At 41.6% G+C, this 15,178-nt stretch overlaps 1 protein-coding gene across 2 annotated transcripts in view; it reads left to right on the top strand.

The window, feature by feature from the left end:
- Positions 1–391: 391 nt before the first annotated feature.
- Ankrd13c (ankyrin repeat domain 13C) overlaps positions 392–15,178 on the top strand; it is a 50,004-nt gene continuing 35,217 nt past the window's right edge. Inside the window, exons 1-3 of one of the 2 annotated variants that reach the window (XM_048453724.3) lie at positions 400–485; positions 623–1,337; positions 13,216–13,257. In XM_048453724.3, the coding sequence (XP_048309681.2) occupies positions 905–1,337; positions 13,216–13,257 (475 nt within the window). In that variant the 5' untranslated portion in view covers positions 400–485; positions 623–904. Of the gene's footprint in view, positions 1,338–13,215; positions 13,258–15,178 lie in introns of both variants that reach the window. The other variant, XM_087897456.1, reaches the window with a different exon arrangement.

Below are 15,178 nucleotides of genomic sequence, written 5' to 3'. Positions count from 1 at the left end.
AACTTAGGGTCTTTCTAACAGATTACTGCCCACTTATTTTAAAAAATTACTCCACTTCTTCAAGTAAGCATCCTTCATATACTTTAACTCTGATGTTTGTTCCAAATACACCGAACTAACAAATGTTTGAAAGTCATTACACCCCTCCTGGTGTAAAGCACAGCCTTTAAATTCCAAAGTCAGCCCTTATATTCCTCCAAGATCACCCTTCAGACCCTCCAAAAACTAAATTTACCTCTCTTTTCCTGTAACCTGGCCATCTTTCCTCCCCTACAGCCTTGTCAGACAGGGCAAGTACCAGTACAGCTCAGGGACCCAAACAGAGGCTCAGCAAATGCTTACAACATGAGTGGCCAGCGCAGCTCAGTGACGTCACATCCGGCGTGCCCCGGTGTCTTTCCACCTCGCTCTTAGGGAGGTTCTCTAACCTGAGGGTTTAAGCCAGAGTTTGTAACTGTCGTCAGCCTCCTTCTTTGTAGCACCAGGTCAGAGCTCTGAGTCCGGGTCTCCAGCTGCAGGGCAGGGCTCGGGGTGGAACCCTGTGCTAGGGGAGCGGGGCGCCGCCCGGACAAAGGAGCGAGCACAGGAGGGCCCCGCTAACCCACCGCGGTGTCTTCTCCAGGGCTCTCGCGAGAAGAGACGGGGAAAGATGGCCGCGCCGGGTCTTTCCGTGTGAGGAGGCGGCTTCAGCGGCGCCCGGCGTCGTGTGGCCGCGGTTTTCCTCGTCGCGGACGAGGGCCGCCGCCTCCGGGAGATGCGCGTGTGGAGGGTCCGCGGTCGCCCCGGGAGTTCATGCTGCGTGCGAGGGTCGCGGCCGCCTCTCTAATCGCAGGGCGCCGCCGCCGCTGCTCCGGCTCGGCCCGCGGTGAGCCTCCCGGAGCCCGTCCTGCGCGTCGCGGCGGCGATGACCGGGGAGAAGATCCGCTCCCTGCGGAGGGACCACAAGCCCAGCAAAGAGGACGGGGACGTGCTGGAGCCCTGCGAGGAGGAGGCGACGGCCGCTCTCGGCGGCGCCTTCACCGGGGGCCGAAGCGGGGCGGGCGGCGGCAAGGGCGGCAAGGCCTGCCATAAGATTTTCAGCCACCACCACCATCACCGGCTGCAGCTGAAGGCGCCCGCCGCGCCCAGCCCCGGAGCCCCGGCCCCGCTGCAACACAACGCGGTGACCGCCACCTGCCCGGCCCCTGCCTGCCTGGGCAGCAACCCCGCGGCTGTGGTCGCAGACGGAGGCAGCTGCCCCTCGGTCTACCCGGTGCACGAGTGCGTCTTCAAGGGGGACGTGAGGAGACTGTCCTCGCTCATCCGCACGCACAATATCGGACAGAAAGATAATCACGGTGAGCTCTGTCTGTCTGCTTTGCCTGTTTTCGGTTCCCTGGGGGGGTGACCGTCAGCCTCGGGGTTCTGGACTCCGGCCGGCGCAGCGCAGCGGGGAAAACCCTCGAGTTTTTCAGCTTCATCGTGCCCGGGGTCAGGAGCCCAGTGCGGCTCAGAAGGAATGTTACCTTCTTGTTCCCCCACCCCGTACCCCTCCCCCCACGAGCTTCTCGGGATAGGTTGCCTTGTCTCTGCGGCAGGCCTTTCGTGTGCTCAAAGTCAAGCTGTCTCATATCCAAGCAGGTCTTCTTGGTTTTCGGAATTGTCTTTTATTGCCCTCCCCTTCCTTCTTGAAGCTTTAACTTTGTACATGTATATTGTTGGTCTTCATCACCCAGTGCAGCTAGGTGTGAATTGTATTTGTCACCGTGTTTTTTGGGGGGGAGGGGAGGGGCTTTGCTTTCAGGATATTTAAAACACTGGTTTTTGAAAGCCACACAGAAATGTGTCTGCGTTTGATTTTCCAAAGCAATTGAAGAGACTTGTCAGTAGCTGTTATTTTTGTTTCCTTTTTCACACTAGGAACAATGTTTTATCTTGACTGAGGGTAAATTCAGTACTATAATTTTCATAATAAAGTCTTGTCTTTACGGTATGCTTGAGAAAGCATAGTTTATTTGGTACTGGATGGTAGCTACTTTTGGTCACATCTTGTCAGCTGATTTTTTCCCCTCTAAATAACAAGTTTTAAGATTGATTTGCATCCATTTTTGTTTTTCATGGTGCTGGGGATTGTACCTAATTTACAGTTAATGTGTAATTGCAAATAGTTGAAACTAATGTGAATAGTAATAACTATTTTTCAACATTTTATTAACAGGCCATTTTAAACTTGTAATAGTTAGCAAATATTCTTGGCAGCTGTTTTTAACCTAACATGGAAGTTATAAAGCAAGCTGCTCAAAGTGGCATTGCATATTAGTGCAATACCACCTGTGAAATAAACACCCTGAATTTCATTGGTTTGTAGACTTCTTATCTAAAAGTAGAACAAAAATAGAAAATAAGTAAGCACATATTCTCTTTCAGTTTTGTAGCAGCCCTTGTTTCCTGGATTCACAGTACTATAGTCACAATGCCACCACCATTAAATACCAAAAAAGTGCTCTGAAGCTGTTTCCAAGTCTTCATTTTTCTACTTTTTATTTAATTCTGTTGTAACAAGCACATTTGACTGCTGCTGAGAATTGTATCCTGACAAATAGTTGAGTTGTATTCCTAGTTTATTGGTTATTTGGAAGTGATTTAAATTTGGTCCACCAGTAACTGTGATTTATCTTTGCCTTTAAAATTTAGTTCTATTACCTTAACGTTGCTTTGAAAGTGTCCACAACATTCTCTTTGAGAGTTAATGCTCTTTAAGGTAAGGGATGAGTGGAATTCCCAGGACTACTGAGGTTGTTAGACTTCCAGTGCTGTGTTTAGCCTCTGTTGTTCTGTTCAGGTTTTTAGACTTCCATATACCCTTACACTTCTGCTCTTTATGTACCACAATTCACTTTTTAAGTGGAATGTGTGTATTTTGTTTAGTTGCCTTTCTGTCACTTCGGATGATTGCCCTCAGTGTCTCCTGCCTGTGAAAGTGGCTGTGCCGCCTCCTGCACGCTCTCACTAAGGAAGAAGGCCACCACTGTGCTCCCCTGTGCTCTTCTGTGCGTGGAAGTCAGTGAGTTCTGTGGTCCTGTGTGTGTGGAGATCCGTGGACAGCTTAGAATATCATGTCTCTCCTTCACTGTGTAGGTCCCAGGATTGAACTTAGGTTGTCTTTATGTACAGAGCCATCTTGCCTGCTACCTGTTCATTCTTCGAATGCTACTTTTACTCTAGGTGCTTTGTGCCTGTCTTTGCTTCCACAACTCTGGGATTTCAAGCAGTGCCACCAACCCAATTTTCCTAGGACTCAAACTTGGGTCCTCATGCTTGTGTGGCAGGCATTTTACCAACTCAGTCCAGCTCTGTGCTTTTACTGTGTTTGTTTGTTTTTCAAGACAGGGTTTCTCTGTAGTTTTGGAGTCTGTCCTGGCACTCATTCTATAGACCAGACTGGCCTGGAACTCACATAGATCTGCCTGCCTCCGCCTCCCGAGTGCTGGGATTAAAGGGGTGTGCCACAACTATTGCCTGGCTCTGTGTTTTTACTTTTAATGGACATTGTTAAATGATTTTCTTAAAAGGCTCTTATTGGGTTTCTATCAGAAAAGAGTTGAGAGAGGCACAGAACTTTGCTAAGGTTGCATACACAATAGAAACCATGAGACTAGAAATAGAAATAATGGCTGGGCAGTGGTGGCCTACAACTTTAATCACAGCCCTACAGAGGCCAACCTGGTCGACAGAGCAAATGCCAGGACTACACAGAGAAACCCTGTCTCAAGAAAAAAAAAAAAAAAAGGAAAGGAAGAAAGAAATTCCCTAAGTGCATATCACCTTCCTTGTGAATTTCTGTTGAGACTCACTGTATTTTAGGAAAGTCAGTTCTAATGTTTGGTTTGCTTTGCAGTAGAGTCCTTTAATGCATATTTCTCACTTAGTATTTATAATAGAAGTTAAAAGTTTGTAGCCCCAGTTTATTTTTTCAGTTATTAGGAGTCTTGTATTCTTTATATAGGAGCCTATGGAAAAATCAAGATCCTGTCACTAGATAGCTCTCAGTTTCTGTAGAATTTTTTTCATGTTTTTAAATTTCTTGATGCAATGGCACAAATAAAAGCACTTGGTTATTAATCCCCAATGTAGCTCTTTAGACTCTTTACCCCTTATTTTCCAGTCAGCACATCTTCTGTAGCCTTTTGTCATATGATGTGCTCTGTGAAAAGTTTAAGATGGTTTTCCTAGAACATAGCAAATACTGAGTGTTTTAAATAAGTAAATTAAAACTGTAGAAACTTGCTGTTCATGGAATCCTAATCTGTTCCCCTTCCCTGTGAGAACAGTGCGGTGGCTGTGCAGGCAGGGATGGCCTTGCACAGCAATTCTACAGCAGCACAGCCTCATAGTACAAGACCAAAACAGGGCTGGGGAAGTGGCCCTAGACTTCAGGTCACGGAGTACACAGTCCAGCACCCATATCTACCCATTCACAACCAACTGCAGCTTCTATTGCCAGGGGATCCATCTAGCCTCCAGATACCTGAACATACGTGGTATATGTCGACACCCACGTGCTCATAAATACAAATTAACAATGGAATATATTTTTAAAAAGACCTAAAGATTAAAAAGTTTTGTATTTGCTTATTTATTGGAGATAAGGTCGCACTATATAGCCTTGACTGTTCTGGGACTCGATATGTTGACCAACTGGCCTCACTCATAAAGAGAGACCCACTGACTGTCCTCTGCCTCCCAAGTCCAAGTGCTAGGATTAAAGACATGTACCACTATACCTGGCCTATTTTTGTTACTTTAGGTAGGGGCGTATGTGTGTCTTGACTGTCTACATGTGGTTATGTATGTGTGGATGCAGGTAGGTGCCTTTAGAGGCCAGAGGTATCATTTCCCTTGGAGCTTACAGTTGGGTGTGAGTAGCCTGGTATAGGTATAGGTGCAGTACCCAAACTTGAGTTCTCTGGAAGAGCAGCAAGTGCTCTTAGCCACTGAACCATCTCTCTAGCCCTAGATGAAAACTTTTTAATGCTGCCTTTCTCAAATAATTTGGTGGTTTTCTTCCTTATCCCTTCTTGCATTTATTTGTCTGTCTACCTATCAGTCACCTACTGATCCAGTTTTTGAGACAGGTCTCATTGTGTAGTCCGAGCTCTGTCCTAAAGCTTGAAATTCCGTGCCTCAGACTCTCGTATCCAAACTTGCAATTACTTTTCAAACACAATGCTCTACAGTTCAGGTATTTTGTTTTGCTTTTGTTATTGACCCTTGGTTTATGGGGAGAGCTTGTTGATGTCTAGTCTGTCATTGCTTAAGTTTACTATTCATTAGCTCCATTGGTTTGGATTGATCTTTGATAAATGTTTTGTTATATACTGCTTTTTCCTTGATGAGACGTTGGTCAAATATATCTGCTAAATATGTTCAGAATTTTTGTATTCTGGGCTTAAACATTGCTTTAAAAGTTAAACATGATAAAATATGTACATCTTTTGATCAAGTATACCAAGCGATTGTGCCTTGGGGATTATTTAATAACAGTTTTTGGGGAATAGGAGGGAAATAATACATTAAAAGTACTGTCTTAGTTACGGTTTCCATTGCTGTGAAAAGGTACCATGACCACAGCAACTCTTATAAAGGAAAACATTTAACTGGGGTGGCTGCTTACATTTCAGAGGTTTACTCCATTATTGAAATCTCAGGAAGCAAGGCAGTATGTAGGCAGACATGGTTACATCTTGATCCAAAGGCAACAGGAAGTGAACTGTTTCACTGTGTGTGGCTTGGGTGTATATGAGACCCCAAAGCTTGCCTCTAAAGTGACACACTTCCTCCAACAAGACCACATCTCCCGATGGAGGCTCTCCCTTTGGGGGGGGATTTTCCTTAAAACCACAACAGTACACAAAATTACCATACCTTTATATATATATATATATATATATATATATATTTTAAAGATTTATTGATTTTATTTATGCAGTGTCCTGCCTGTAGGCCAGAAGAGAACACCAGATCTCATTATAGGTGGTTGTGAGCCACCACATGGTTGCTGGGAATTGAACTCAGGACCTCTGGAACAACAGTCAGTGTTCTTAACCACTGAGCCATCTCTCCAGCCCCCTACCTTTATCTTTATGGTATCTTCAAATAATTTTTCTCTTTAATATAAAATTAAAGGTTAAGGCACCAGAGAGATGCCTCAGTGGCTAAGAGCACATGCTGCTCTTATGAAGGTCTAGAGTTTTGTTCCCAGTATTTATGTTGGGTAGCTCAGAGCTGCCTGCAAGTCTGGCTTTAGGTGATCTGATACCATGTTTTGACTTCTGTAGGTACGCATACCTGTATGCACACACACAAATAAATAATGTAAAAATGTGAAAAACGGATAGTCTAGACTTTTACATTGAGTGTCAAGATTTTTTTGAGTCATGAGTAGTTTGGATTGTTCATGTTTATAATGGACATTAGTGATTTTACTATTCAGTACTTCAGAACTGAAAATGGTACAAATAGATTGAAGACTTGGTTTGGATTACATTTCCTGCTTGTTAAACATGGAGTTTTTTCTCCCTAAGTTAATCAGCTCTTCCCAACTGTTAGTAACTTTGATGTGACCGATAGTAGTGAGAGTGCAGGATGTGTGAAGTACTCTCCCTAACCTTTCATAGCTACAAGAAGTTGCTGGTGAATTTGGAGATTTAGTAACTCTGCCTTTGATTCTGTTGACTGGTGTGTGACAGGCTCTTTTCTGTGGGTTGTAATAGCTGCCTTGTTCTTGACATTTAGGTAGATTTTTGAGGATTTAATTTGATGGTGTTTAAATACTGCCTATCAGAACAGTAGAGGGCAAGATTGTTGGACTACTGGATCTGCTAGAGTTTAGGTGCACAGATCTGCAGCAGTTACTGCAGGCTCTACAGAGTTGTACTGAGTTCTAGGAAACCCCTGTACCATGTCCCTATATGTCCTTCTTTTGTTTGGTTTTCAAGGGAATCTGCCTTGTTCTAGAGTAGGGCATTTTTGAGAGTAGAAACAGATTTGAAGTTGTTCTCTTGGTTCTTAATGGCTTCTTTTTTTTTTAAAATTAGTTGATTTATTCATTCAACAGATAAACATGGAGCTTCTAATATCTGTGTTTTTGATGCTGGGAGTGCGGAGGTGAGCAGACTAACCCAATTTCTGTTCTTGTGGGGTTGCATGCTAGTTGAAGAGCCAGACAGTAGACAAAGCAGTGAATGTGTGGTGTGACTGCTAATGAATCTTGTCGAGTGTGCGTGTATGTGGGGGGCACTAACAAGAGAGTCTAGAACAGAGTTTCAAGCAGAGATAAGTAAAATGCAAAGGTACTGCCATCAGGAACTCAGAGGGAGATCACTGTGGGATGAAGTGGGCAGAAAATGGAAATGTGGCTGAAGTTTGAATACTTGAGAGGCAGCCATGCTGTAAGCTTGCTGAGACCCTGTGGAGGCGTCTGCACGTAGCAACATGGAATGCAATCAGGTGATTTTCATCAGATGTCTGACTATGAAGCAGGTGTCTGCAGGCACAGGTTCATGGATAACTGCTACAGTAAATAGCTGTTAATGAAAGTGAGGGGTGGAGGGGATATGGGGGTTGTACGTTTACTACAGTAGTAGCATTTTTGAGGGAGAATTTCTTCTTGTTTGTGGATTGGACTTGATTGGACTTGGATATGTGTGTAGAACTTAGTGCTGTGCTGGATCTGGTTTTTTTTTTCTTTGCTCTATAATTAGGGTGTACAGATCAAAAGTGTCTCGTGATAACACAAGTCACCGCTTGCCTTCTGTTTGCTGGCCTGTTCACTGAGCACAAAAGCCCTGCTGAACGAATGCCTGCCTTTTGGGGACTCTTGTTGCCATTCAGGTGCTGTGTACAATGTCCTTTGCATGCTAAGGGGAAATGAGGGAAAAATATTTCTGAAACTGGCTATGAGAGGAACTACATACCCTTTTCCCACAGAGCATTTTTTTTCTTGGGGAAAAAAGACAACAGGTTATAGACAATTTAGACATTCAGCAGATTTTTCTCTGGTAAATGAATGGAGTAAGCTTGATCCCATTCAGTACAAAATAATGTTTGCTGCTAATTAAATGAAGAAGAATTAGCCAGGTAGTGGTGGTGGCCCACGTCTTAAATCCCAGCGTTCTGGAGGCAGAGGCAGGCAAATCTCTGTGACTTCGAGGCCAGCCTGGTCTACAGAGTGAGTTCTAGGACCGCCAAGACTACACAAAAAAACTGTTGAAAAACTTTAAAAGAAAAAACTTGTAAATAATAAAAGAATTTTGAAAACTTAGCTCAGCCATTTTAAGTTTTCCAGATTCCTAGTTCTTACAACCACTGCTCTGGTCACATATAACATGCTGTTTAGGTACTGTCTATTGGAGTGTATCAGTATCTGGATGGCCATGAGACTTTTCTAGACATGCTTTTCATGATGCTGTGTATTCTGTAATCATGTCTCGCTCAGGTTAGGAGTGTAGTATAGGTAGAGTACTAGACTTTAGTGTGTTTGAAGCCCCAAGTTTGGTCCTTTGCAACACACACACACACACACACACACACACACACACTCACACACACCATAAAAATTCTACCCACAGTAGACTAGAGAGATGGCTCTGCGGTCAATTCCCTGGAACCTCATAGTGGCTCACAACCATCTATAATGGGATCCCTTGCTCTCTTCATGTATGCAGGCATACATGCAAATAGAATACTCATATACATAACATACACAAATAAATCTTGTAAAAAGTGTCTTTTGAAAGAAAAAGAAAGTAAAAATTCTGCCTACAGTACAAGAGAAACCAATGTGTTTCAGTGTAAGAGATCCTGATAGAATTTGGATTTCCCATTGTAAATGCCTTTTTAACAAATCAGTTTTAGTACAGTGTCAAAGAGTTCCCACAGCTATCCAAAAAGGCTCTGAAAACTCTTTCCTTTAACAACAGTGAGACTTTGTAGAACTATATTTTCTTCTTATACTTCAAACCAGCTTTTATTTTTGATGATGGCAATTCATCCTTTGCTCAGGGTAGGTAAAAATGTTTTATCCCTAATTAAATACAGAAACAGATCTTAAAATACGTTCCATTCTAATATAGCATACTTTAGAGAAATTCATATTTTTAATTAAAATATTTTAAGTAAACTGCTCTTGTCATTAGTTTGGACAATACACTTAGTTTTCTGTATTATTTAGTAGCAGCTTCCCCCATTGGCACAGTATGTTCACATAATTATGGAATAAAAGAATAAAATTTGATACGTGTATGCATTCTTCAATGACCAAGTCAGCATAAATTAGCATTTCTATCTCTTTAGATGTTTGTTTTCATTTTCCATGTCTTAAGAGCCATCAGACTCTGACCTTCAGTTACTCTGAATCATATCTCTAGGCTGTCATTGCTTTATTGTACCAGACAACACCTCAGTTATGTTTGGTGTCATTGTCTCTCTTACTGTTTCCTGTGTTCTCCCCTCCCTGTCCTCTAGTGGCTCCACTTGGCACTCAGTATGTCCTGGGTTAGCTCCTGTAGCATCTAGATGTGAGAGCACCTGGGTTTGTCTCTGCTGTGTTACTTGCTTTTCTGCCTTCCTCAAGTGTAAAAACAGCACTATTTGTCTTGTTGCTCCCAGCTTATCTCCCTTACTTCCACTTCTATCCATGTTTACAGAAAAGAGAAAAAAGCCTTTATGGTTGAGTAGTATTTCACTGCCCACTTAAAAGTCCATTTTTTTTTTTTTGGTGTACACTTGATTGACATTATCTTCACTGTTGTATTGCAGTAAACACAAGCGTGCAGATGTCTCTTTGACAGAATGACAATACTGAGACCCTATAATACAATTCCTACTGTTGAGGTGACCTCCAACCATAAAATTATTTTTGTTGTTACTTCAGAACAATAATTTTGCTTTTGTTATGAACTGTAATCTAGATATCTGTATTTTCCAATGGTTTTAGGTGAGCCCTGTGGAAGAGGTTGTTTGACTACCAAAAGGGTTGAGAACCACTGCTTTAATATATACTCCAGAGTGAGATTGTTTTATTATATGGTGTTTTAGTTTTTGATGATTCTGACATTATAAAATACAGTATATTAAAAGCCAGGGTTAAGTAAATTTAGCTAAGAGAGGACATTTAAATACGCTGTAATGTGATGGTTTTTAGAAAGTCTAGGCTCTGTCAGAGAAACCAAATGAAGATAGCTGGTTAGAGCAGGTCTGTAAACACCTACTTCAGGGGCAACAAGTGAATATCTTAGGCTTGCCAGCTCTACAGGCTGTTCTGAGAACAGCCATAAACCATTCACAAGAGATAGTGGCTAGGGTCCAGGAAAGCTTTGCCATTTGCCAACTCTGAGTTGATGATGTTCTGGGTTCCTTGAAATTTTCATATGAATTTTAATACCAGCTTGTCAGTTTGAGAAACATTACTGGGGATTTTCACAGAGACTGCTTTGACTTGGCCAGCTTGAGTAGTATTGGTGGTGTATTAAATTACTTTCATGTTGCCATTAAATACCTTGGAAGCGATTTGAAGGTGAAAGGGTTTCCTTTGTGCCCATGCTGGGGAGAGCATGGTAGCAGGGCAGGAGCTGCTACAGCTGTGGTGGCAGCAATCTGCACTGCTTGCTCACAGTTTGAAGAACCTGGTACAGGAGAATTTCCACATTCAAGGGGCTTTTTCTTTACCCCTTTTGTTTAGTTCAGGGTTCCTACCTGTGGAATGGTGCTACCCACTTGTTCATGCAATCTGGAAACAAAGATGTATCAGACCTGTGGAGCGTGGTGACCCGTACCTTTAATCCCAGCACGCCAAGGCAGAGACAGGCAGATAGTGAGTTCAAGGCCAGCCTGGTCTACATAGTAAGTTTTAGGATAGATAGCCAGGGCTACACAGAGACCCTGTCTTGAAAACCCCAAAAGGAAAAAAAAAAGATGTGTCTGACCAACTAATGCGTTGAGTGTTTCTTACAACAATCTGATGTTGTAAATTTGGTGCTTTCTTTATATTTAGGTACTTAATTTCTTCTATCAGTGCTAAATAATTTTTCAGAGTTTGTTTTTTATTATTTTTATCTTTGATTTTTGTATAGCAAACCTTATTTTTGCAGTTCAATTCACTGTTGAATAGACTCTCACAGGAAAGTGCTATGAATATCCCCTTGAACCAATGGGGGAGAAAATAAAGGGCAGTGCTTTTTCTTTTCTTTTATGAGACCTGAATTCTTCATCGCAGGATGAGTGAGCAGAAAATAAAGTTCATTTTTGATATCTGTGAAAAATATTCATTATAAGAAAAAAGTTCATTGTCATAGATGTAATAATACTGGGAGAAACAGAAGATTTAGGTAATGATTGTTTGATTTTTCATTAATTCACTACAAGAATTACTTCTCTGAAACTGAAGAAAATAATTCAGTGTACAAAGAAATTGGAAATTTTAAATGTAGTTCTTTCATTTGACATGAAAATTAAATGCAGAAATATCTTGATACGTAGACAATTGAGTAGTGTGGAAAATGTACTCAAAATAAGTGATATAGAATTGTAGTAAATTGTTAAGATGAAAAATAAATATTTGGAGGGTCCTATGTACATTTTACTTGAAAATGAGAATAAGAACAATTGATTAGAGAATATTTAAAGATTAAAGGGAAATGTCTCCACACCCCCTTTTTTTCCTGGTCTTTCAAAACAGAGTTTATCTGTGTTTCCCTGGCTGTCCTGGAACTCACAGAGATTTCTGTCTCCTGAGTGCTGGGATTAAAGGCATGCACCACCACTGCTGGCTTTCTTTTCTTTTTTGGGACACAGCTGCATGAAACTCATGCTGACCTTGAACTCAGGATCCTCTCTTGGCTTCATTGTTGCTGTGCTACAGGCTTGCAACATTAGAAATCTGTTGATCTAAAATTAGATGTGACCCCAAAGGCAGAGATACCTTTGTATTTTAGGGAGAAGAAGTATTGAAAAGAGAATTTTTAAAACATTTATTTTCTATGTGTACAGATGTGGTCAGAGTACAACTTGCAGGAGTCAGTTTTCTCCTTCCACCCTATCTGTTCCTGGGATTCCAACTCAGGTTGTCAAGCTTGGCAGCAAGATCTTTATCTACTGAGCCACCTCAGTGGTCCAAAAGAGATTATTTTTTGAAAACTTTTTGAAAATGAAATTTTAACTTTATTTTGAAATATTTCATAGAAATACTCATAGAAAAGTTGGAAGAATAGTCCAGAGCACCTAGAAATCCTTTGGTTGCTGACACTTTCCTTCTTATCACTTCCCTAAACAATTAGTATAGCTGCCTTACTGGTCTTTAGATATGTAGTCTCCAGGTGTAAGGCATGCGGAAGCCATACTTGGATCATTGGTGGATACCGGTCATTTTATAGGAGGTTGTCTGCAGTGGACAGTTCTAGAACTGACCCTTGGATGCCAAGGAGTGAATGTATACAAGTTGTGAGAGGAGCTGAAAGCATCCTGCCAATTTCCCCTGAGCATTTCCCTGCCGGACCTCAGTACAGTGAGCACATTTATGCTGCTTATTATTGAAAGTAATTTAGCTTTATTTTAAGTTTGAAGTTTTTATTTTATGTGTATGAGTATTTGCCTGCATGTTTGCATATGCACCTCATGTGTGCAGTGCCCACCAAGCCAGAAGAGGGCAGTAGATCCCCTGGAACTGTAGTTTCCAATGGTACTGAGCCACCATGCAGGTGCTAGGAACTGAACCTGGATCCCCTGGAAGAACAGGCAGTGCTCTTAACTGCTGAGCCGTCTCTGCAGCTCCCTGAAGAGATTCTTGATATTTTGGTGTTGAGAGTTATTGAAGAATCCTGTCTCATACAGGTAAAAGGACTCTGAACTGCTTGAGTACTAGGACTGATGATTGTTTCCTGTCTCTGCTTCAGTAGATATGTGAATTATTTGCTAAAAGGACAAAGACTGATATGATAAATGAGCAGCGAAAGGAATCTGAAGCCTGTGGGAACATCTCAGAGAGTGAATGCCCTGTGGGTTACTTTTGGGCAGGGCAGGAAAGGTACTCAGGGCTTCACTTTTGCCCCATTCTGAGTTTGTCTTAGAAAACAAACGTGTTGTTTCTGCTTAAAGTTTGTTGACAACAATTCTGAAGGAGCTGAACTCACACTTACGTTGTTGTTGTGGCTTCTAATTTAATTTTGTTTTCAATTTTAGGAAACACTCCTTTACATCTTGCTGTGATGTTAGGAAATAAAGGTTAGTAAATATTTTTAATGTTTAACTTCATTCACACATCAGTTTTGTCATTAAAAACATTGTATTTATTTGTGTGTATGTATGTGATTTCATGCATGCCTTTGTATGTGTATGGAAATCAAAGGGCAACTTGTGGAAGTTGGTTCTCTTCTTCTGTCACGTTGTTCCTGGGGATCAAAGTAAGGTTATCAGGTTTTGTGGCAAGAGTCTTCACCCAGTGAGCCATCTTGATGGCCCCCGTTTTGTCATTAAAAATTACTTAACCAAGAGCTAGAGAGATGGCTCAGTAGTTAAGAACACTAATTGCTCTTGCAGAGAACTTGGTTCAATTCCTATTACCCACATAGTGGTTAACAACCATTTGTTAACCCTATTTCTAGGGAATCCAGTGTCCTGTTTGAACCTGTGGGTACCAAGCAGGCACATAGTGCACAGACATACATGTAGGCAAAAGCACATAAAATAAATGAATACATGTTCAAAAATTTCATAAAATATTAGTTTCAGGAAATACTGGTAAGTTGCCAGAAGAAAATATAGTTTCCAGGTAAAATCCATTTGAGAAAACTCAAATTGCTAAAACCAGAGTCTTAATGAACTAGCCTGTGCTGTGACTTTGAAGTTGGGGCAAGCATAGGATTGTGGTGAGTTGTGTCTCACAGTTATTTGATATTCCTACTTCTTCATGAGTTTTATAAGAGATAAGTGTCTGCTGGAAAACATTTTGGGACAGACTTGAATAGATATATTTCAGGACCCACAAACAGTGTTGATATTCTCTTTTAAAAACATTTAATTTTTTTATATTTTATGTGTTTGTGTTTTGATTGCATGTACACTTGTGTACCATGTCTGTGCTTGGTGCACTTGGAGGCCAGAAGAGGGTGTGAGATTCCATAGAGCCAGAGTTAAATGTGAGTCACAACGATAGGCGCTGAGAACTGAACCCAGGTTCTCTGGGAGAGCAGGAAGTGTATTAACCGTGGGGCCATCACTCTAGTCCCTTAAATATACTTTAGATTAGGCATTTGAAATTAAAAGTTTGCTTTAGGGCTTGAGAGTTTATAACTGGCTCCAAGAGATCTGACATTTTTCTGACCTCCACAGGTATACACACACAGACACTAAATGCATGCGCGTGTATACTCCACAGGTATACACACACACACACACACACACGAGTAACAAAATACATCTTTTTTGTGGTTTGGAGAGATGGCTCAGTGCTTAAGAGCACTGACTGCTCTTCCAGAGGACCCACGTTCAATTCTCAGCACCCACATGATACCTCACAGCTGTCTGTAACTCTAGGATCCAATACCCTCACACAGACACAAATGTAGGCAAAACACCAATGAACATAAAAATAAATAAATTACTAATAAAAACCTTTTTTGCTAATGAGTGCAAACACACTGACTCAGGTAGAATACAATTGTAAGAGATGAGCAAGAAGCCTCTCTCCATTTCTTTTTCTGATAGTATTAAAAAATATATTAATTCCAGCTAGGTAGTGGTTATATATACTTTTAATTCCAGTACTCGGGAGGCAGAGGCAGGCAGATTTCTGTGAGTTCAAGGCCGGCTTGGTCTATAAAGAAGTTCCAGGACAACCAGGGCTACACAGAAGAACCTTGTCCCCCCAAGGAAAAAGCAAAAAACAAACAAACCCATAAAAATTAATTCCATATGTATTATCCGAAGGGTATCTTTTCACCTTTAAGCCTTCTCCGTAGTACGACCTCAGCTTGGGTTCACCCAAGTGGAAGTTCTGCCTGCTATGTTTCCATATTGTGCTTTTCCATGTCAGTTTCTAAGTTCTCTCACTTGATTGGTGATGCTGTAGGTGTGGCTTCTGTAGACATTCTACTCTAATTAGTAAATAGTCTTGGAGTGACGCTTTGAAACCATGTGAACGCTC

This window comes from Myodes glareolus, chromosome 17, assembly GCF_982192425.1.
Source record: "Myodes glareolus chromosome 17, mMyoGla1.1, whole genome shotgun sequence".
In the NCBI taxonomy this organism is placed as follows: Eukaryota; Metazoa; Chordata; class Mammalia; order Rodentia; family Cricetidae; genus Myodes; species Myodes glareolus.
The sequence above is the reverse complement of the archived record's forward strand: the minus strand, read 5'-3'. Positions and strand labels throughout refer to the sequence as shown.